At 44.7% G+C, this 23,854-nt stretch overlaps 1 protein-coding gene across 2 annotated transcripts in view; it reads left to right on the forward strand.

Moving 5' to 3' along the window:
* LOC117056322 (talin-2) overlaps positions 1-23,854 on the forward strand; it is a 154,503-nt gene that overhangs the window by 47,847 nt on the left and 82,802 nt on the right. For both annotated transcript variants that reach the window (XM_033166532.1, XM_033166533.1), the window contains exon 2: positions 23,589-23,760. In XM_033166532.1, the coding sequence (XP_033022423.1) occupies positions 23,625-23,760 (136 nt within the window). In that variant the 5' untranslated portion in view covers positions 23,589-23,624. The remainder of the gene's footprint in view (positions 1-23,588; positions 23,761-23,854) is intronic.

The raw sequence follows: 23,854 nt of genomic DNA on the forward strand, positions 1-23,854 counted from the left end.
CGTCTGGTTTTGACAGCTTATGGGTAGAATTTGCAGATAGGGGAGTAGCTAACTCGTTTGGGGACAGCTTGAGGCAGCTGATCCAGTCAATCGGAGATGACACAGCCTGATTTTGTTCTGCCTTTTCGTACACCATAGGGGGCTGTGATTGTAACTCCGTATCTATACATTTAAACGAGCCTCCCATCGTCTTCTTATTCACTAAACACTTGGGGGATATGGGCCACAAATAAGGACCCTCTGGTGACTCAGTGTGGTTAACCTTTTTGACCAATCTACTTCTAAGCGTGTCCAGTCTATCCAAAATTTCATTTTGGGCTGGAGATTGCAATGACCAGAATCGATTTATTAGGGTGTGCTCTTCTGCGGTGAACTCTTCTGCAGTGGCAGAGTCCTCTTTTTCATTCCAGTGATGTTGGGTCTTATGGTTGGCTGTGTCTTTCTTTCCCGGATTTAATGCTTCTTGTTTATATCGCTCCTGCTTTTGGTGGTTGCATTCACTGTCCTTTTCCTCCTCAGATCTTAATCTCCCGTCACCCTTAGGAGCAGATAGAGAGGATATTGGAGCTCTATTTTCAAAAATTCTTGACAATACTATTCTGTCCTTTTTGAATAGGTTTCTTGCTCTGAGGATGAATTTAACCAGGTTGTGGTCTGTAAATGTGATTAAAGCTCGGACCGAGTAGCCGTCTTGATATAAGTATTCTATATCATCTAAGTCGGCTGCTTTGACTACTCCAGGTAAAATTCTGTTTAAAATATCCAATAGATGCTTCACACGATCTCTGCCTGTGCAAGGCCCCAGCGGTTTTGGGTAATTTCCGAGTATAATCTTATGTGGAATAAGAACCAAGCTCCATCCTTTCGTTGTACGTGCAGCTGGTACCTCCTGTGGAAAAGTCCCTCCGATGTTTAGAGTCCCAGGCTCTCTTCTCTCTGTGATTACAGTGGGTACTCTGGGTGGGCTCGAGGAGAGTGCATCCGTAGATGATTTGGTTTCGTTAACAGGTCTCTGGGGTTTGCTCTCGCGTAAGGGACTAGATTTGGTTTTGGGTATACCAGCCTTACCAGTCTCTCTTGTACTTCGTACTTTAGTTTTCTTAGAAATAGTTGGAAGTAAGTTGAAAAGTTTTTGCCATTGCTTTTTGCTGTTGTGTTGAGTTGTTTTAGAGATTTTTATATTTTTTATATTTTTACTTTTCTTTAATTTGAGGTCCGGTTTTTTTTTCGGTAGTTTGGTTTTCCTTGGGGACTGACTTTTGGTATCCAAAACAGGAGTGTTGTTAGGTTTATGGTCTGCTGCTCTTTCTTGCTGTTTGAAATTTTCCACTAACGTCAACAAAAGCCCATTTGTTATAGCTAAGAAATTTTTGATGTTAAGTATATCCATGTTTATTTGGTGTACATGCAACCGCAATTGATCTACCCACTCTTCGCTTTTATTTATAATATCAGTGGGCCGGTGGCTTAAATGAATTGTTCCAGAGTCCGAGGATAATCTTTGAGGTTTGGGATCTTTTGTATCGGGTGTGTTTGTCTTCATGACATTCTCAGCTAAGGCAAGTTCCTGAGCCAAGCTTGTAGAATAATTTGTGCTCTCATGGTCCGTTCGTAGTTCTTTAAGTTGAATCGACCAATCCATCACACTAGGGATGGCCTCATTGAGAATAATCTCACTCTGGTCACTCTTATTCACCTCTTTATGAGTAAAATATTTAGTAATTTTACTTTGCCTCCTTTGCGGCTCCTTTAAACTACAGGGCGGACTTGGCGTAATGCCCAGGTCTTTACAGTTCTTTCTTGTTAGAACCATGTTAGGAGTAGGGCACTGAGGCAGGCAAAGGATGGAGGGTTCTATAATAAATCACCCGTTTTCAGAGCCCAAGTAAGTCCGCTTTTATCAAGTAATTAATGCCTGGGAAAATTTGATATAGTTATCTTTAGGCTCGTTGTGAGCTCATAAGGTTTTAGGCAGGGTTGTCTATGTGGGGGGACCCAGGAGGAATGTCCTTTTCAACCTGGAGACTAGTAGGCCTGTAAAACTGATCTTTCTTTCTTTGTTTTTGGCTTCAACCTTCAGCCTTCAGCGCTCGGTTTGCAAAAGAGAGAGAGAGAACAAACGGTCACTCACAGAAGTTGTTTCCCTCCGCGTTTGTTGAAGGAGATAGATAGCTTGGTCAGGAGCGAGATCGCAGGCCAGCGGGCAGTTGAAAAACAGTTGAGCAACAAAGCAATAAATTGCTAATTAGGAAAGCACTGAGCATTGAAAGGGCGATAAGGCAGCCGCTAAATGATTAAAACTATAAAATTAAGATCCAGAAGGCTAAAAAGAACTACTCAAAATCTTAATTGGGGCAGACAGAGCTAACTATGCTGCTGACTCCGTCGCCCTATATTAACCCTCCTGGTCTTTTGGAATATGTTTGTTTGTTCCTTGAACCCTGGGTGTATCGAAAGTTAAAACATGAGCAGCATTATCGGCCTAATTCTGCTCTTTGTATTGATTCTGTCTTCAGCCCCAGCATTGGATGCAGCTGCTGCCTTGCATTAGCTAAAAGGTGTGTGCAGCTCTCATGTTCAGGCTTATGATGAGGCCTGCAAGTGATCATTTTGAAATGAAGTTCTCCGTTTTATAGACAGGAATTCTAAATGAGTTTTTCTTGATCAATTGCTGAGAGCAACTTGCTTGCTTTCTGGGACTGCCAGACTCCTGCCGAATAAGCTCTGGTGCATGTTGCCTGGCTCCCTTTTGTTTGTGTGTCTTATCTTGAGCGAACAGCGAACATGCTGCCTTCTTTCCATTCTGCAATATGCAGGTCAGGCTATTTCTCCACCAGGGCAGCCAACATGGAACCCCTCCAGATATTGTTGACCTCCAATTCCTGTCAGTCACAGCCAATGGCCCATTTTGTAATGCGTCTTCTTCTCACACTGTAGAAAGCCTGCATGCAAGATGCAAGCGCTAGAACACTCTCCCCTTCTGCGGCTTCCAGCAGCTGGAATTTAGAAACATTTGCTGCCTCTCACTGTGGAGGTAGAACATAGTCTTCATGGCTACTATCTGTCTTATCCTCCTCTAAAGCCACCCAAGTTGGTGGCCATCACTGTCTGTCTGCTGTGGGAGTGAGTTCCATAGATTAACTATAGAATCATAGAGTTGGAAGAGACCACAAGGGCCATCCAGTCCAACCCCCTGCCAAGCAGGAAACACCATCAAAGCATTCCTGACAGATGGCTGTCAAGCCTCTGCTTAAAGACCTCCAAAGAAGGAGACTCCACCACACTCCTTGGCAGCAAATTCCACTGCCGAACAGCTCTCACTGTCAGGAAGTTCTTCAGGAACTATGCCCTGTGCAAAGATGTACATTCTTTTGCCTATCCAGAACCTTCCATCATTCACCTTCATTGGTTGTCCTTGAGTTCTAGTCTTATGAAGGAAGGAGAAGAACTTTCCTCTGTCCATTTTCTCCATGCCATGCAAATTTCTATATGCTTTTGTCACATCACCTTTTCTCTAAACTGAAACATCCCAAACGCTGCAGCCTTCCCTTCCAGCCTTTAAGGCAAAGTCTCATTGTGTTCATACGTGTGCTTAGGCCTTCTAGAAGACTTGCCTGTTGTGCTGTTCTTAAGTCACATAGCGGGCTTCATTTATGGTCAAGTGAGATGTACGTGTTTGAGGGCTTTCAGGCCTTTAGCTGAGATTGGTAGCAGCGGTCAGCCAGCAGGGCCCTGCCCTTTCCCCTGCCCCATCTGGATGATTGAGTGACTAGGACTTGCACCCTACCCTCAGTTGCACCAGAAGCAGAGCTACCTTCAGCCCTTCTCCTGGCCAGCTGCCAGCCAGCAGATGGAAGTCCTCGTGCAAGAACTAATTCTGCCAAGGCCTGATCTTCATTAAGCTGTCATAGTCCCAAACAGGCAATGCTCTTGTGAGTTTTGCTACAAGCAGATTTACAGTAGAAAAAGCATCAGGCCCATGAGAGGTCCTAGGTTTGGCTCTACGGGCAATGCCAATGTAGGTGCCAGTGCAGCATTCCAAGATTATTTTTCACAAGCCAAAGGAGCGTTGCTTTTGCCAGCCAGGCATGGCCCTTTCTCTACATTTTATGAGTGCTGCTGCTCAGCCAAGTGTTCAGAGGGTAACAGAACACTTGAGCCTTGTGCATTGTTTGAAATTACCGGTAGACGTGCGCCGGGCACATTTTGCACCTTATCGACCACTTGCAACCAAGTGAAGATGCCCGGGCGCAAGAGTGGCACCTGACATCTCCACCATCTGGAGGTGCATGCCTGAGGATAGTTGAATCTGGACTATTTTCACACGCTAATACCACATCTTATAGAATTCTATCAGTTATATTTTATCTGCATAATTGACCTGAATTTCAGGAACTGAAATGCTTTTTCTGTGCAGCCAGAGCAGGAGCAGTGAACAACATTATACTTAATTGTTGTAACTTGTCTTCACTTTACCACACCCCACTGCCCTGCTCACAGTTGTGAAGAATATTATTATGTTATGAATGGTCTATGTCACCATTAAAAAAGTAGGTAGGAATAAGCCAATATATACGTGGACTGTCCCTGGATTGTGACTTTTCTTGTTTAAGTTCTCAAAGCTCTTAACCTAGCTCAAGGCTGTCATCTGAACTAGCCGGATGTTTAACTGATACAGTGGTACCTCTGGTTGAGAACTTAATCCGTTCCGGAGGTCTGTTCGTAACAGGAAACCGCTTGTAACATGAAGCGCGCTTTCCTTAATGGTGCCTCCCGCTGCTGCCGTGTGATTTCCGCTCGCATCCCGGGGCAAAGTTTGCAACAAGGGGCATCTACTTCCAGGTTAGCGGAGCACGTAACCCGAAGAATTTGTAAGGGGGACGGTTCCCAACACGAGGTACCACTGTAATCAATCCCAGCCAGTCCATCCTTTGAAAAATAAGACTATAGAGCCGCCTTGCCCAAAAAAGGCAACCAGACATTCCATTTTGGTGACTGCAAGCTTGGTTTAAGGAGCCATTTGGCATCTACTGTAGCTTACATATCTGAGTTTCTAACACTGGCCTTGTGTGTTCAGAAGGGGACGGGTGGCTCCCTAAAACAGCCAACTCATTTTTGTTTTTTAATTGTTTTGTTCACAGTGTTGACTTTCTAGGCAAATCTGTCTGAAATCCTGCCTCTCTCAGCTTTCTGGAACTTGAATTCCTGCTGGGCTAAGCAAAACATTTCTCTAGCTTTCAATTTTGCTTCCTTATTGACTCAACTGCTAATAGTTCCAGTTGACATGGTCTGCAGGATCATTTGGGATGCCACTCTGTATGCAGGCAGCTGTCAATCTGCCTGGGCCTCCTTCTCCTGACTGCCTTGGGACTCTTCCACCATTGGGCATGTTGGATAGTAGCAATGTCTAGGAGCTGGTAGATTACCCCTTCCCAACAGGACTGGGCCTTCCATAGCGCTGCTTTTTTATTTGCACCTCCCTGAGTCCACCCCTTTAGCCTCCCTGGCTCTGGAACTGGGTTTGAATACAAAGAATACTATCATTGTCTCTGCTGTGACCGTGTTGGATTTTTATGTAGTTTTGATATGGCGGGTAGGCTGCCTTAATGACAAGTGTGGGATCACTTGGATGTAGATGGGCAAGTTTGCAGAAACGCTTGTAGGAATACCTATCAATGAGTGAGTCTTCGCCCCCCCCTTTTACTCAATATGTGTGTATGAAGTTGCAATGTGAGGTTGTATAAAAATCTAGAAGGAGGGATGATAGCTGGTTCTACTTTGACTTTTCCATAGATTCTGGCTAGGTAGTGGTGTTCACCAGTGTCTGGTGGTGTTGGCAGCCTGAACAAAGACTTAACAGACTGATCCAACCTCTGCTTAAAAACCTCCAAGGAAGCAGAGTCTCACCACCTGTGAGAGCCAGTGTGGTGTAGTGGTTAAGAGCGGTAGACTCGTAATCTGGGGAACCGGGTTCGCGTCTGCGCTCCTCCACATGCAGCTGCTGGGTGACCTTGGGCTAGTCACACTTCTCTGAAGTCTCTCAGCCCTACTAACCTCACAGAGTGTTTGTTGTGGGGGAAGAAGGGAAAGGAGAATGTTAGCCACTTTGAGACTCCTTCAGGTAGTGATAAAGCAGGATATCAAATCCAAACTCTTCTTCTTCTTCTTCACCTCTGCTCTACTGTTGAACAGCTTTTGTTCTTGTTTTATTATGCATTTTGTGTTCTCATTTTGTATTTTTATGTTGTGAACTGCCCTGTGGTCTTTGGATAAGGGTGGTATACGAATTTAATCATCGACAACAACAACAACTTGCAGTAGCCAATAAAAGATGTTGGGTGATCCTTCCCCCCAGTTGCCAAACTATGTAGCCCATGATTTGGTATTCTGGTTGTGGTTTTGACTCGACATGTTGAGTCTCTTTATACCAAGCTTATGAGTTTGGGACTAGCTGGTGTCTGGCACAGAGAACTTGAAATTGGAAGGCTTGGCTGGGAAAGGTACAGAAAAAGGCAACCAAAATAATCATGGGTTTAGGGTTTAGAGGAAAGGCTAAGATGTCAAGGGGCTTTCTATTGTAGAAAATAAAGAAAAAGCTCAAAGGTGAGCACCTGTACACAAATATAACAATTATTATTATTATTATTATTTATTTATTTATACCCCAGCCACTCTGGGTGGTTCCAAACAGAATAATAATAATAATAATAATAATAATAATAATAATAATAATAATAATAGATTTAAAAACCAGTCATTAAAAACTTCCCTAAACAGGGATGCCTTCAGATGTCTTCTAAAAGTCAGATAGTTGTTTATTTCCTTGACATCTGATAGGAGGACATTCCACAGGACAGGTGCCACTACTGAGAAGGCCCTCTGCCTGGTTCCCTCTAGCTTCACTTTTCGCAGGTAGGGAACCGCCAGAAGGCCCTCGGCGCTGGACCTCAGTGTCCGGGCAGAACGATGGGGGTGGAGATGCTCCTTCAGGTATAACTTATAAATCATAAGTTATTGTTCTTAAATAGAAAGCTTGATAATAAAGATGCAATTAGAAATTAATGGAATATGTAGAAATGGCGAAACTTACCGGAAGAATTAGAAATCAAGACAACATACTTTCTATTAAGGAATGAAAATGGTCTATTGAATATTTACAAACAAATTGCAAACAGATTAAGACTTTAACAGGACTATTATAAGAACTTGCAGTTTCTAAAACATATATAACAGCAGAGGAATAAAAGAATAAGTTAAGACAAATTAGGAAATGCGGGGAAAGATGAAAATAATTTTAAGGAACCGCAGAAAGAGGGGGAGAGAGGTCGAGGTTTAAAATGTTAGAGCTAATATTGAATAATTAGTGAAATGTTTTCTATTTTAATATAATTTAAGTTATAATTTTATTTTATTTTTAAGATGCAATGTATCACGGGGGGGGGGGGGGGGAGAGAAAAACCATGCTAGATGTTTCTACGTAAAACTATCCTCTATGTAGAACGTAGCTCAGTATTGCTGTGGATCCCCATGGTTTCAGACACAAGTCCTTCCCAGCAGTACTTGCTGGAGAGTGAACCTGGGGCCTTCCACATCCACAGCAGATGCTCTGCCACTGAACTGTGGCACTTACCTTAAGGCTTGGAAGGTGCCTGAAACTACGTCAGACCATTGCTCCATCTAGCTCAGTACTGTGTATGCTGACTGGGAGCAATGGCTCTCCAGGGTTTCAGGCAGGAATCTCTCCCAGCCCTACCTGCAGATGCCACCAGGGCCTGAACCTGGGACCTTGGCTGGCTTGCTTGAAGTCAAGCAAGAATTGCTTAAAGTCAAAGACTGCTTAAATACAGTATTTTAATCTCTTTTTTGCCTTGCTTTTCAGCAGAAAAGGGCCACAGACCCGCACAGACAATCAATAAAAAGAAGACACTCCCTGCCTGTATGCTAAAAAAGACGCAGCACAGAAGGGAAGAGGGGAAATAAGCAAACTCAGGCCCCAGTTCTTAAGGTTACAGAGTAGTTCTTAGTGACCCTCTGGAATGGGAATAGTTCAGGTCGGCCCTCCCTATACAGCTGAGTCCTTCAGCAAAGCCAGGGGGTCTGCACTCTGTCCCTCCCCCTGGAATAGAAAGCTTAACTTAGCTACAGTTCATGTATTAGTTAAAGCATGAAATCCTTCCATTTAAGCTAGTTTCATCTGTCTTACTTCATTGGGTCCAGTTGTTGCAGCGGGAGTTAAAACGAAGTCTGTAGCTGCATGCTTACCTGGCAGCAAGCCAGCTGAACACAATTGGACCAACTTGGGAGTAAATATGCAGAGAGGGGACTGGGCTGTACATCTTCCAAGTTTTGTAGATAAGCATGTTGGGTTTCCATTTGCATGAAATCCTAAACTTAAGACCAACCAATGCACAGAAGAGTTGGTCTTCCTATTGGTTGGGGGGGTGTGCGTTTTCAGGCAAAGGAGAGAGGTGTTTTGTTTTGTGTACTACACACACATTCTTTTGCAAAATATCACTTTATGCTTTACACCTCCTTCCTCACTCTAAAGCAGGCACCCACATTTAATTTTTTTTTTTTTTTGCATTTATCAAATTAAACTGGTCAGAAACTGCCTGGCATTTTTTGGCGGAGTACTTAGGTTCACTTTTGCATGCTATATCTTCATTTTCATCATTAGTCTCTACAAATTAGAATGGGGGGTGGAGATCTAAACTGCAACTATGAGCACAAAGCCCAATCTGTTTCCCATTTGGTGGATGGAATACTCCACTCAAGGAAACACACCCAAAATGTTACTGATTTGTTTGCTTAGAATAATATCCCAGAGATGATGGAACGTTATGCATTCCACACAAACGCACACCCCCAGAAGAAAGCCAACAAAGTTTTGGGTTTGTCCCGGCAGGGTGTAACATTGTTCTTCTTATTAGCATCTTAAATTCACACCGGGGGGGGGGGGATAAAATAAAGGGATTCTTAGAGCATCTCCTTCCAGTGGTTTGGGGAATATGTTAGTTGGACTCTGTAGGCTTCAAGGGTCCCTTGCTGGGCAGATGTAACCTGGAACTCATCCTGTGTCAGGACTGGGCATAGTCTGCCTGCTGTGGAGTGGCACAGGGCACTGGATGAATGGAAGAAGCAGAACCTGTGAGGTTTTCTGGAGTGGGGAGAGACAGAAGAATATCTGGATCCAGCTTCTAAAGGAGAAAGGGAAAGGAGGCCTCTGGGGAGGGGCCATGACAGAAGTCCCTGGCTGTATCTCTAGAGTGGGTAGGGGGTGGTGAGAAAGAACCTTTTCTGCCTAGGACCTTGGAGCAGTGCTGCTAGTCAGCGCTGGGCAGCTGGGCAAGTGGCCCCATTTGGTCTAAGGCAGCTTCCTGTGCTCTCATGCAGAAGTCTTTCCTGTCACTTTCTGGTTGATCCTTTTGAACTGGAGCCTGGGTCCTCCTTCAGCATAAAAGTGGATGCTTTGCTTCTGAGACCATGGTCAGTTTTAAGTCAGAATCACCCACGGACCACCCCTACCCACATATTTCTGTCTGAGTGGGGAACTGGGCATGCCTCCAGAACTAAAGGAGGCAAACTCAGGCGTTGAGATGCAGTGGTCACCATCCTCTGAAGCTGCCCTGGATATTGGTAGAGAAATTGGATCAAATGGATCATTTTACCCAAATGCTTCCGTGTTGGTGCTGAGCTTCTGCATTCACTTTATTGCAGGTCTACACACTGCTCTGGTGATTTGCAGGTGAAGCACCCATGTGGAATGTAAGTCATGTAGCAACCCCATCCCACACAGGTCTCCTTGCACACGTTGCAGTCCCAGCACATGCTGGGCTCGAGCATCTGATGGAAACATCTCTGCAGAAGTCTGTGTGAGCCCCTAAGCTGCCAGAGCTGGTTAGAGAAACATTCTTCAAATATCCAATTACTTTGCTTATTTTTCTAGGCTACTACTTCATCTCTAAGCCCAATTTTAAAAGTTTAAAACCACTTCTGTTTTGGAATAAGATCTTGTCCTGTGCTCATTTGTCCTGTGTACCAATGGGTAACCTTTTTTATTTAAAAAAATGCATAATCTGAAATGTTAGCCCATGCATAGTCTTTTAATTGGAGTGCTTGCACTGGCATGCATTTATAAGGAGATTTGCCATCCTCCGGTGACTTGCTCGCTCTTTCTCAGCACATGTAAGGGACATAAAATATTTACTCCCTGTATTGATTTTTATGTTGCTTCCTTCCTGGAGTAATCAAAGTGGCAGTGAATTTAAATCATTGTTTTCAGTGCAGCTGCTTGCTTTTATGGCAGAAATAATGTCCCCTTTTTAAAATGCACATTATGTTTTGTCTGCTATAAGCGAAGAGAAATAAAAATAATTGCTTGACAGGCAGATGCTGAGATGTGGGGACGAGCCAGAGGGATGGTCTGTTTCCCTTGTGTCTCGCTTGTGGGCTCCCCAGGGACATCTGACTGACCACTTGCAGGAACTAGATCCTGGACCAGTTGGACGCTTGCTCTGCTCTAGCTGGGCTGCTAAAGACCTAGTTACCACTGACTCCAAATAATTGGCCATAAAGTGCCAGGTACCTGGTTTGCTGAAGAATGCAAGGAGCTCCTTCCTCCTCTTCCACCTCCCTGAGTGTGAGCTTCTAAGAGTGAGTCCCAAGTACCCCCTTACAACAATAAAAGAGTCTTGTGACCAGTGGTGGCTGGTGCCCTTTGGGACTGGTAGGGCAGAAGGCAAGGAGCCCAGCAGTAGGTGGCGCCAGAGCCAGTGACAGGATGGCCCAGCTAATTGTAGATTTCTCCCCATCTTCCTGCCTGTCGAATTCTACAAGGGCAACACTGAGACGAAAGATGGCAGACAGGTGGTGGGCAGGCCAAGGGCATACTGAGATTGTTTGGACAGTTTGAAAACCTCTGGGTTGAAGGGTTGTCTGTCATCTATCACTGACCACCTGACACCCACGGAGCATGATAAGGCTAACAATGACTGCTTGGCAGGGTGGGTTTGTTCTGCCTCCCAGGCTGGAGGCACGGTGCCTTTGAATACCAGTTGCTGGGAGTTACAGATGAGCAGAGAGGGCTGTTGCTCTCAGGTCCTGCTTGGAGAATCCCCATGATGGGCATCTGGTTGGCCACTGTGAGAACAGGATACTGGACTAGATGGGCCCCCTTTGGCCCAATTCATCGTGGTCTTATTTACGTACTAAATAAATAGTGCACAAATACCACAAAGTACTGCAGTAATGACTACCAGTTGCCAGGATTTGCAACAAAACCTTGACAGAGGTCCTCACAAGTAGTTGATCTTCTGTTTGGGCCAGTATATCACTGAGTGCTGGAGCTACCCCCCCCCCCCAAATGAAGGACTATTCCGGTGGTTTCATTTGACCTGCACATGATACTTAGAAGGCTGTACTCCAGACCTGTGGGACTAGATAGGAGCAAACCCAAGCAGAAAAAACTTGACTACTTCTGAAGAAGAAAATTATTTAACAAAAGCAAGAGTGTTCTTCTCCAACTTCCACTCCCCTAACAACTATGCTGAGCCTGAGCATCTCCTGTGTCTGGCTGTGGAGCTGCTGCCTCCTTCCCTGTTGGGAAAAAACCCCTTAAAATAACTCTTAGCTTCCTGGTTGGAAGCAAAGAGCTTTTACTTAGGTTTGAAGTGATTCGAAAGCAGCAGTGTCACACCACAACTGGGGAAAATATGTTGTTCTTCCCTCCTGTTGAATGCCATCCATCATAACAAGCACTCCATTTTCTAGATAAATACTGTATGTAGCTCTTCTTAGGCTTTAAAAATGCAAGCGATGGTACAGTCTCATGCTGCAAAATGCGGAATTCAGAAACTGACACTTTCCTATGAAATTGAGAGAATGGAGTTTGAATTGCTTTTAAAAGAGGGAACTACTAGTCCTTATGATTATAAGGAGAAAATGAGGGGGGGCATTTCCCCCTTAAATGCCAATAATTCTACCTAGAAAGGGGAGACTGTGTCTGACTGGCACTTTTGAGTATTTAAGAGGTGGAAAAGTAGAGAGTGCTTAATGAAAATACGACCACATTCCACCTGTCCAAACTCCTCCTGCTCTACCCATTTCATTGCCCTACTCCTTATAGCTTTTCTTTATTAATGGCTGGGTGGGGGGGGGGGAGAGAGAGAGAGTTTAAAAGGCCCCTTTAATTCCAGATCTGTCTGCAGTCTTCATGTGTAATATCCTCTTCTTCATAAAATCAGTGTGAATATTAGAGAAATAAGAGTAACTATTTGGCAATAGTTACTCTTACAACAGGACAGCATCATGCTGTTTTGTCTTTGTATATGTATAATATGTAAAGTTATATCAGGTTTCTCACCCACTGTACCTCAAGGTGGATATATTATTATTGTTATTATTATTATTATTATTATTATTATTATTATTATTATTATTATTAACATGAAATGGCTATTGCCAACTCTCCTTTTTAATGGTTGGTTGATCATCTGCATCCTGAACACTTGCATTTCAAGACATTTATATGTTGCCGGTGTGTGGGGCGGAATATAAGTCCCTGTGACCCACGTGTGTGGGGTAAATAATAAAAGAAATGGTTGTGTGCCTAGATAATAATATCGGGGCTAAATTCTCTCTCCAGCAGGAGAGAGCCCCCAGAAGCCAAGTTTAATCTCAACAAGTCAAGCAGCACAATGAAGCATCAGGAATGTAGACTGTTAAACCTTTTGCTTATCCCTTTAGTCCACTTGCAAAGCACTCCCCACTTTCTACCCTTCTGGCAATGAACAGACCACACACTGTTAAATAAGTTTAAAATGCTTTACTTACAAAAAGTTCCAAAGGTCAGATTCATGCATTTATCCAAGCAGAGGCAATGAGAACATAGGCAAAATACTCTTGAATAGAAAATACAGAGAGATAGCTTCAAACATGTGCTCTAAGCTTGGAGCTCATTTAGGCATGCTTCCCTTGGTCAGTTACATGGTGAGAAGAGAGGGAAAGAACAGGAGGAGAAGGCTTCACTTCCTTCCTCATCAGAAGAGGGTGTGTGACCTAACTGCGTCTAGGAACACAGCTCTGTGATCTTAACCCCTTCATGCACTAACTAGCACTCATTCATAGTTATGTTTGTCTGCAAATTCCCACAGCCAGAATCTCATATCTAGGTGCCTTCTAGAAACATTAAAATAAGTACAAGACAATTTAGCATTAAATAAACAAAAGCTGTAGATTTTTAATAAATGGAAAAGCTCTCATTACCAACTTAAAAAAATAGCCTTAAGAACTCATTCCTTTAGTTTATGATCTCACCGGGCAATCAACAGAAACTTTTGTTGGTTCATATACAATTAAAGTTTGCACCCTTATTTAGCAAGAGATCAGAAATGTTCCTTTCTTCATCACTCATGACATCTAATGCTTGCTTTTATATCACACATTCCTTGCTTGCAAAACTTAGCCCAGGAGCAAAATTCAAGGATATCAGCCACCAAATTCAGCAGGATTCCAGCCCCCTACTAGTTACTGTCAAGTCCATAAGGTAGCGAGACTGTTCCGAGAGCGGTTTTTGCCACTTATGCTGACAGAAGTTCGGGTGCCTGTAGTGGCGCTTTGCATCTGCTGGATTCTTGGCCCCTTCATGGGGCACTCAGCTGCAGCTGCAATGCTATCACGGGATTGGCTTTGTGCTGCAGTTGCCAAGATAACATACCGTTCAGGGCAGCGGCATTCCAAAGGCAAATTCCCTGCTCTCCCTTGAATAGGGGTACTATCTTGCAAGCTTTGCTTTGGAACCCTGTCCAAGAATAATAGTGATCTTGGTATATAATAAAAAAGTTAGAATGTCGTCACGCAGCCCTCGTTGGAGGATTTGTAGTACCTCCTCACAATCCTGGATTGTGAGGGGAATGGCAGGGGGGTTGGCAAGCAGAGCAAGCGGGGGCACAGCTCCCAGGAGTAGCAGTATTAGCTCCATATCACACAGACATAAACACCTGCTCTCTTGCTTGCTAAAGAGGAGGAGTCTGAAAATGGTAGCTAGAGGAAGCCTTCACAAAAGATAGGGGACCAGGACCCCTTTCTGTTTCTCCTCCATGATTCTGGTCCCAAGTATGGGTGTATTTGGATAAGCAACAGAAGTAAACAAATGTAATTCAGGCTGCCTTCCTCAGCCAGCCACAGAGTGTGGGGGAGAGATCCAGGCCTGGGGTAAGGGGATGGGTGGTCCTTGAAAAGAGGAGGAGGAAATGGTGCCCCCCCAGGTAGTCTTCTGAAACAGGAGCTAAAGGACTGCTCCCTTTCAACAAAAGCACATTGCAGGAGCCCAGATATGAGCTGTGATAAGATGGAACTCTTAACAGTGCTTTCCTATGCACTTTCGCTTTCCTTTGAAATTGAGACAACAGCTTCCCCCAACACCACTGGGGCTGATGGGAGTTGCAGTCAAAGCTATCTGGAGGGCACTAGGTTGGGGAAGCTGCTGTGGAATTTGGTGTCTGTCTTACCAGTGCATGCCCCACATTTGGTGGGATTTTTATGGAAAGGTTGTGAAAGATTGCAGTCGCTAGAGTAGGGGTCAGCAAACTTTTTCTGTGGGAACTTGTGGCGGTCCTTTTACGTCCACTCGTTCCTCCTAAACAGCTTTCCCCTCTTGTCTCCCTGCTTTCTATTCCCATTTTAATATTTATTAATAATAGTTTTTGAAATGAATAAATAATCTTTGGTCTTACATTCTAATTTCCTTCCAGACCTCCCCTGCCCCTTTCCCCTCAGAGGAGGGAGACCCCCACCTTCTTTTCTCCTGGCCACTTTTACTTGACATGCAAAGAGTTGATGCTGATGCTGCTCCAAACCAAAAAGATCCAGGGGGTGCGACAGCCAAATGAGGAGGCACTGGGCTGGCTGTGGAACTGAGGCCCATCTGAAAGTGTCCCCAAGCCCACTGGTGGCTCCCAGCCCACTGTCTGAGAAACACTGTGCCAGACACCTCTTGGTGGACTTGAAAAGTCTGTGAATACATTCTTGGCCGAACCCCGGCTAATTTATTGAAAGATGCGCCAAAGCTGTTAAAACATTGCACATATGGAAATGATGTGATTCCCCCAAATTCTTAACCACTCCCTAGCACCGGATTCTAAAGATGTTTGTGCCAAATTTTGCTGGGTGTGTGGATCGCTTTTCTTGGGCCAGCCCTTTGCTTGTTTCCAGCTAAGCAGTCCATGACCCAGAATGTGGGAATTAGCCATTACTTGTCATGGAACAGATTAATCTCTTCAAGATTTCAAAACGAGATTTCAATCAGAAGTTTTTTTTCTTCTGAGTCAAAAAACAAACTCTTTTCTTTCCCAAGGAACAATATTGTTAGTGTCAAGAAGGGTGCTGGAATGCAGAAATCCATTTCACAACTCTGGGTGGTTGAAAGGCAGTTGCCTTAAACTGAGTCAGACTATTGGTCCATTGTAGGGCTGCCATGTGTCCTCTTTTTCCAAGACACACCCTCTTTTTCATGAGTATGTAAAATAAGAGTTGTCATAGTGATCCATAGTTAAAGGTAAAGGCAAAGGGACCCCTGACCATTAGGTCCATTCATGTCCGACTCTGGGGTTGCGGCTCTCATCTCGCTTTATTGGCCAAGGGAGCCGGCGTACAGCTTCCGGGTCATGTGGCCAGCATGACTAAGCTGCTTCTGGTGAACCAGAGCAGTGCACGGAAACGCCGTTTACCTTCCCGCCAGAGCAGTACCTATTTATCTACTTGCACTTTGTTGTGCTTTCGAACTGCTAGGTTGGCAGGAGCAGGGACCGAGCAATGGGAGCTCACCCTGTTGCGGGTATTCGAACCACCAACCTTCTGATCGGCAAGTCCTAGGCTCTGTGGTTTAACCCACAGTGCCACCCACGTCCCTCATAGTTAAAAGTAGAAGTCGGCAAATGTGTCCTCTTTTTTGCTCTTCAAAATATTTTCAATCCCAAGAGTGGTCCTGTCTACGCAGACTGGCAGCAGCTCTTTAGAGTTTCAGGTACTGTACAGGGTTTTCCCAGCCCTACCTGGAGATGCCGGGGATTGAACCTGGGACGTACTGCATGTGAAGCAGATGCTCTACCTTAACAGTGCTGCTTCCATCCCTGGCCTTCAGTGGGACTCCCTTCCAAGAAGAAGACATGTCTAGGATCATCCTGTTGTTTTCTGATACTGCGGCACCATATTTTGTGGGCCGGCTTGAGTCAGCTGGAACACACGGCACCTACTCATTTTTATTTGTGACTGAGGAAAATGGACTTGCTGCCTTTACATGCACACACCTTTTTTATTTATTCCATGAGTTAACTACCGGTATTCATTTTAAAACCCTAGAGTGGCTGGAATTCTCACATGTATGTGCTCTCTGAAGCCCACATTCCCACTTCCATCTCAGTAACGTCTACGCTGGCTTGGTCTTGTCCGCAGAATGGAAAATGGCAGGATCCCCAAGGATGTGCTCCATGGGGAGCCGGCTTCAAGTACCAGACCTATTGGCAGACCAACTTTGTATTGCAAATCTGTCTGCAGATGTGACATGAAGGCTTGCAACGTCAACCACACTGCATGGGAATCCCTTGCATACAACCACAGTACCTGGAGACAGACAGGCAGGTTGTGCATCCACAGCAGTGTCCAGAGAATGAATGAAGAAACGCCATGGGGCATCTTCAGCAGCACAACCAGATACCTCCTTTTGCCCCAGCTGCAACAAAATGTGTCTCTCCCATATCGGTCAGGCACTGTAACCTTCCAACAGTTTGACTTCATGCCTCCATTGTCTCCCAAGACAGACGGATGCCAACTGAATTCTATGGGAAAGAGGTGCCAAAGCTGAATGTCTAATAACTAGAGATTGCCCTTGTTGCATGCTTTACAATTTCCGGAAAGAGTAATAAACAAGAGGAAATCATGAGCCGTAGCAGGAGGCTTAAAACAGAGTCAGTGATGCTGGAGTGATTCCCTCCAGATGTTGTGGACTAAAACTCCTATCATCCTGACTACCGGTATTAGCCATGCTGACTGAGGCTGGTGGGACTTGTAGTCCACAGCACCTGAAGGGAAATTCACATGGGCTATCTCTGCTTTCGCTGGAGACGCATGTGGGGTCCTGATAGCATTCAGTGGCTCAGTTCGGTTAATGAATGTGGAGGGCAGGTCACACTGAAAATTATGGAAACAGGTAGAGGTATATATGTCATACTGTTTGATTATGAGTTAGGGTATAGAGGGGATGGGGAACCCAACACAGCTGGAACATCGTTATTTTTTAATATATGCTCTTTAATGTGTAATCAGAATGCCTTTGCTATAATGAGCCTCACACTGATTGCTAAGAGGGTGGCTGCGCAACACCACCTGGGACAACCACAAGGCTACTGCAATTTGTTGAGCTGCCTAACCATGAAATGATAGCCTGCAAAAGTAGCATGGGATAATGAGGACATAGATAGAGGCTACAACTGATTGAATTGCCAGCAAACTGAAGTGAGGTGTTTTTTTGGGGGGGGGGGGTATCGTTTTATTTGTATGCTACCTTCCACAGTTAAAACCATGTTCAAGGCAGCTTAATGCTCAAGGTTAATGTTGTGTGTTCTGGACGTTCACCAGTTGGTGTTGGATCGATCCATTGCCATTAGGATGGTCCCAATATGATTACTGTGTGTGAGTGTGTGTGTGAATGTCTTTGAAACAACCTGTATCAGAATAAAATGCAAACGTGCGTTTTTGTTCTGAATTCAAGTGGAAGCATCATTGACCACTAAACCCAATGGAAATCAATGGGAGATGTGGAGCGTAGAGGTGTTGGAGGGTTGAACCTCGTACCTTCTGCATGCAGAGCAGGTGTTCTACCGCTGAGCTGTGGCTTTCCTTTTTTAAATCTCTTCCCCTCTGAAGCCCCCAGCTCCAGCCCACTCCGTGCCTGCCTTGGCATAGCCCGGCACAAAGCGGGCACTGCCTTCCTCAGCATCCTGTTTGGAAGCCTTCTGCTGCCACCGAGGGGGTGTGTGTGGTGTCCCTGCTTCTGTGTGCTGCATGCACCTTATGCTGGAAACTTTTGAGGCCCAAGAAAAGATCAACAACTTTCCACTGCTGCCGCCGATCTTCTGAATTTTCACTTCTATTTTAGGGTTTTGTTTTCTTAATTTGGGGTTAAAAAAAGCAAGGGTCATCTTATAGGCCTACATGGAAAAATACAGTATCTTGGTTCCTGAATCCCTTTTACAAACTTAAACCAATTGTTACTGTTGTAATGTGGGGACTGTGATTCAGCAAGTGATTTCGGCTCTGACAGAGCAGGCAGGAGACAGCTTCTTCATGTAACACTCTTTATTCAGACAAACAAGACTGGGGAACTGAGGAGAGGGAGATACATTTATAGGGACAGTAGAGGATACATTTTTGGAGGGAACAATCTCAAGCAATCACAAAGCTGCCTTTTGGTGGGAACCAATAAGACTGAGGATCCAAATGCAGCAACTTGAATGAACCAATAGTAGCTGTTCCTTTCCCCTAATGTGAATACAGACACTAGTAATACAGATATGATAACCCTTGAATCAATACACAACAGTTACACAGAAGATGCTCTATTGACAGTCTGCTTAACGGATACTTGCCAGACTGGTTTTGCAAGGAGGGATAAGCCCCTATATTCCAAGCTGTTTATCTATTAGCAGGATTAACAAATGAAAAGAACTATTTTGGGGGAGGTATTTCCCCCCATCTCCTTCCTTCTACTGCAGAGAAATATTTCAGGGTAATTTTAAGAGAGTCAAAATGGCTTAATGATTGCTCACCGGTATCATTTCAGAATATGATTTATGTATGTGTATTTTGAACATTTATCCTATGCATTTGACACCTTAGAATCAGGGTGGGGGGTACACAGCATGGCCAGTTCTCTGGTAACACTAACTGACACTCAATGTTCTCTGGCTTTTGAAAGCTACTCCACATGCTCATTCCTCACTCAGCTATTCTTTAGAAGGGGTGAGGTTGCCCCCATTAAGGTCTTAAAAATACTTTCTACTTTTGTATACCTTGGGGTTCACCCAGACCTACTAGTAACTTCCCAATCTTTCTTTTTGATAGCCCCTTTTTGATTCTAAATCTAAATCTGCCAGCTCTCAACCACCTGAGTTTGCTATTAGAGGGAATGATTCCTTTAACTCCTTGGCTCCAGTAGATCTGGGGCTCTGCATTGAGGAAGCAAATTTCTGTGAATCTGAAAATGCACATCAAACTTTGCTCCCTTCACAGGGTCAGAGCTGCATGCCTTTTTGGCAGTGCAAATTCCTGATTCATAGGAAGAAGAAGGAACCTCCTAGTTTCCTGCTGGGCTTCCTTTCCAAACACACTGGGCTGGGGAGAGACAGAAATTTAAGATGAGCAATGGCTGGCCTGGGAATTGAGAAGTGGCTTGTTTTTATTACGAAGGTGGTTCCTGCCAGCATTCCACACGTCCAGACGTCACTTTGGGATGAACTTGCTATTAAGCAGAACTTAGGCTTTTCTGGTTGTAATTGAGTTCATTTGTATTGCCTTTGGTGTTTTGAAAAACAGGTATTTCTCCCCCGCAGCCCATCCTTCCATTTCAAATGGATTGCTTTTCATAATTCTTGATAAAATGTTCTCCTCTTCAGTCTTGGGTAAAATGGAGAGAGGGTTATGTTTTTGTTGTTTCTGCATCCTTCCCCCGTTGGTGCCTTCTTGTCTGGTTGGGTACCAGGATGGTATCAGGCAGACAGCTCTTTTCAGGCTCTGAGAACCAATCCAGGCCATTACTATACTAGAATTCTATTAGCATATTCTACCCCTCCTCTCTCCATGCAGCTTGGGATTGGGATGTGTTTTCAGTGCCTGAGAATATGAAGCAAAAATAGATTAAAGGGTCTTGGAGCATGTACAGAAAGGCATTGCTCTCACCTGCTGGCAGCAATTGCATGTAACAATAAGCCAAGACTCTCTGCCTTTTATTTACTCTGAGCAAGGGGTATCCTGATGCACACAGCTTAATCAATCCCATCTTGCTACTTCCCTGGCATGTGAACAGGATAACCCAAGCAGGAAGCCCCTTCAGCTAGGGAAATCCCTGCACAGCCACAGCCAGGGATTTGAGGCCAGTCACTCTATTTATAAAGTACTTGCAGGAGCTAGGTACTTTTGCAAGTTGATGCAGTCCTGCTGCCACATTCATACCCTCAATAAACCACCTCTCTCGGCCCAAGCAGCCTTGCAGGACTCTTGCAAAGATTTTTTTTTTAACTGGGGAGAGGGGAATATTGTCCTCTCCCACCCATTTGTGGACCAGCTCCAGCCCTTTGGCAGAATTGCATTATATGTATTATTACAGATGCAATCAATATTTATGCTGTCTTTCAAGTCTGAACTCATTTGACGCCTCTTCATTGGCTGTGGGAACCTCCTTTGCTCTGGCACTAAGAGGGAGTCAAGCCTGAATACTCCCTCTGTTTCTAGAGAAGCGAAGGCTGTTGCTCATCTGTTCCTTTCCTTGCAGGGCACGGTCCCCAGATCTGATTTTTGTTCTTGCAAGTGGTGGGGGCCATTCTGCCAGCTGTTGGAAATTATAAAGTGAATCGCTCTGGGGGGTGGGGTGGGGTGGGAGGGGGGACCCTGAAAACAATAAAAGCCTTCAGAGGTTTTTTTTTTTTTTACATTCTTTCTGAGTAACAAACTGTCCTGGCATCCCATTCAGTCATGTTTTTAAAAGTGGGGTGGTATTTGGTTTCTAGCTTACATTTCCTAGGTAATTGAGTGTTCAGAGATCAACATTAAGAAAAATATGTTCCTAGCTGGTTCCAGACAGGCCAGGGGTGGGTAGCTTGATGCTACTGACTCCAGGTCCCATCATCCGTAGCCAGTGATCAAAGATGATGGTAGTTGTGGTCCAGCAATGTCTGGAGGGCCTCAGGCCTCCCATTCCTGCTCCAGACATTGATATGCTCCTGGCGTTTGTGTTGCTAATGCATCCATGGGTGTTCACCTGCAGGACAGTGAATATTAACCCCCATATCACGAAGCAGGGTTTTGCTGAACTGTCCCTGAACTGTGCCAGCCATTATAAAAACTGTTTTAAGAATTGGTGTCTTGAGTTAAATATTCCATCCCCTTCTTCGTGTGCCACTTGTTTTATACTGTAAGTCTGCAGGCTGGGACTGTCTTGTTTTAATTGATTGTATGTAAGCCACTCTTACATACAAGAAGGCTGATCGCCGTAGAATTGATGCTTTTGAATTATGGTGCTGGAGGAGACTCTTGAGAGTCCCATGGACTGCAAGAAGATCAAACCTATCCATTCTCAAAGAAATCATCCCTGAGTACTCACTAGAAGGACAGATCCTGAAGTTGAGGCTCCAGTACTTTGGCCACCTCATGAGAAGAGAAGACTCCCTAGAAAAGACCCTGATGTTGGGAAAGATGGAGGGCACAAGGAGAAGGGGACGACAGAGGATGAGATGGTTGGACAGTGTTCTCGAAGCTGCCAACATGAGTCTGACCAAACTGCGAGAGGCAGTGGAGGATAGGCGTGCCTGGCGTGCTCTGGTCCATGGGGTCACGAAGAGTCGGACACGACTGAACGACTGAACAACAACAAAGCCACTCTGTGAGGCTTTCAGACTGAAGAGCGGGGTACAAATGCTCTAGATAAATAAATTTTCCAAGCTTTTCTCTGTTTTTAAAAGAGTTAAGTTTCTAGCATTTGTAGGACCTGAAGTATATTAGGCAAAATGGACATGCACTGTTCTTCTCTTTTGTGTGTGTGTGAGAAGCTGGCCTTCTATCCCTTTCAGGGTTTCTTTCTCTTCACCCCACAAACAATCCCTGCAGACACCCCCCCCCATGAGTGCATATGAGTTGACAATGCTTCTTGCAGCAAAGGTCTGGCCCTCCACTGCCTTCCCTCCTCCAGTGGTCTCATGTGAGTTGGGAGTGGGGCTGGAAGGAAGTCTCAGACCTCAAGGAAGGGGCATGGATAACTCCAAGGTCTCTTGGGGGCTTGCATGCTTCTGACAACATTGTTGTTCCTTTATGCAGACTCCAAAATGACACAAAAGCAAAAACTACATCCAGCCTCACATCCCTTTTTAATGTGATCTTTGTAGAGAGGCTAATTTGGCCCCATATGCGAAGGCCCCTGGAAGGGTACAGGAATGGTACCTAGAATATTTCACGGCTAATACAAACAAATTAATAACAGTGTTAGTGGCCAAGTCCCTCTTCGTTGTTCAAAGGTCTTGTAAGATGATACTCTCACTCTACTTGTAATTTGGAGCTCATGTTCTTATCTTTTGTTTCATATAATAATATGGCTGTAGTGTAGCCTAAAATTGGCTCATTGTGAAGTGACCAAACTGCACTGATGGTGCTTATTTGAGTTTTTTTATTAGTTTTTTTTATTAAAGATATTCTTGTGCTACAAAACAAATAAATGGGGGAAAGTACATGTCACTTTATGACACTTTATATAAAGCTCTTCTAACATGTTCTGGGCTTAGGGTGTCTGCCCTCTGCCATTCCCCTTGCATAGATGGCAAGCAAGGCAGAAGGAGTGGGATTTGTGACTGTGCTGTACTTTACAGAGGAGAGGAGGAGAGGAGAGTCCTCTGTTTGAAAGTGTCCTCAGTTGAAGGGCTTAAAGATCAAGGACCCCGTGAAGGGAGAGCAAGCGGTACCTTGAAGTTGCCCCCCAACAGCTGGCACCATCTGGGCAGCAGACTGAGCAGGCACCTGGTCACAGGCTTCCCTGTAATGGAGAGATGCACTGCATTTCTATACGAATGATGTGCATGCACACGAAAGCTCATACCAAGAACAAACTTAGTTGGTCTCTAAGGTGCTACTGGAAGGAATTTTTTATTTTGTTTTGACTATGGCAGACCAACACAGCTACCTACTTGTAACTGGGGTTCCTCAGCCACTCTGGGCAGCTTCCAACAAAATATAAAGGAAGAAAACAAAACATAAAACACCGAAAGCTTCCTGAAAAGGGCTACCTTCCGATGCCTTTTAAGTTCGTTTAGTTACTTATCTTCTTGACATCTGATGGGAGGGCATTCCATTGGGTGGGTGCCACTACCGAGAAGGCCCTCTGCCTGTTTCCCTTAACATCACTTCCTGCAGCAAGGGAGCTGCCAGAAGGCCTTCGGAGCTGGACCTCAGTGTCCAGGCTGAACAATGGGGGTGGTGACTCTCCTTCTAGTATACATGTGTGCATGTTTTATCCTTTGTATCATACTGTTTTTTAAACAAGCATATGTTTTAATGCTCGTGTTTTTATTCCTTGCACACACTGTTTTAGTGTATCTGTGACCACATAATAAATGATGGAGGATTTTAGGGAACTGGTGATGGGAATGCTCACTGTCTTCCTTTGGAGAACCTCAAAGGCAGTTCCCTGTGTCCCCGTGATTTCAGAAAATATTAGCAGACACAGAAAGCTACCATGGAAGATGTAGTTTAGCTGTCCTGTGATTTCAAAAGGACAGGGTTGTTTAAAAAAAACCAACAGCAATCTAATGTGACTTGTTTCGTTTCTGCTCAAGGTAACGTAAAGAGAAACCTGCAAGAGATCTGGCAAGATGGTTGCTCTGTCCTTGAAGATCTGCATCCGCCAGTGCAATGTTGTCAAGACGATGCAGTTTGAGCCCTCCACAGCCGTGTACGATGCCTGCCGTGTTATCCGTGAGCGAGTGCCAGAGGCTCAAACTGGACAAGGTTGGTTTTGGCAAACCCCACATTTGAGTTACAGTCCGAAACATGATGTCAGGTATGGGGCAGATAAAGAGTTGGCTTAGCTGAAGTGGGGTTT

This window comes from Lacerta agilis, chromosome 13 (genome assembly GCF_009819535.1).
Source record: "Lacerta agilis isolate rLacAgi1 chromosome 13, rLacAgi1.pri, whole genome shotgun sequence".
NCBI lineage: Eukaryota > Metazoa > Chordata > Lepidosauria > Squamata > Lacertidae > Lacerta > Lacerta agilis.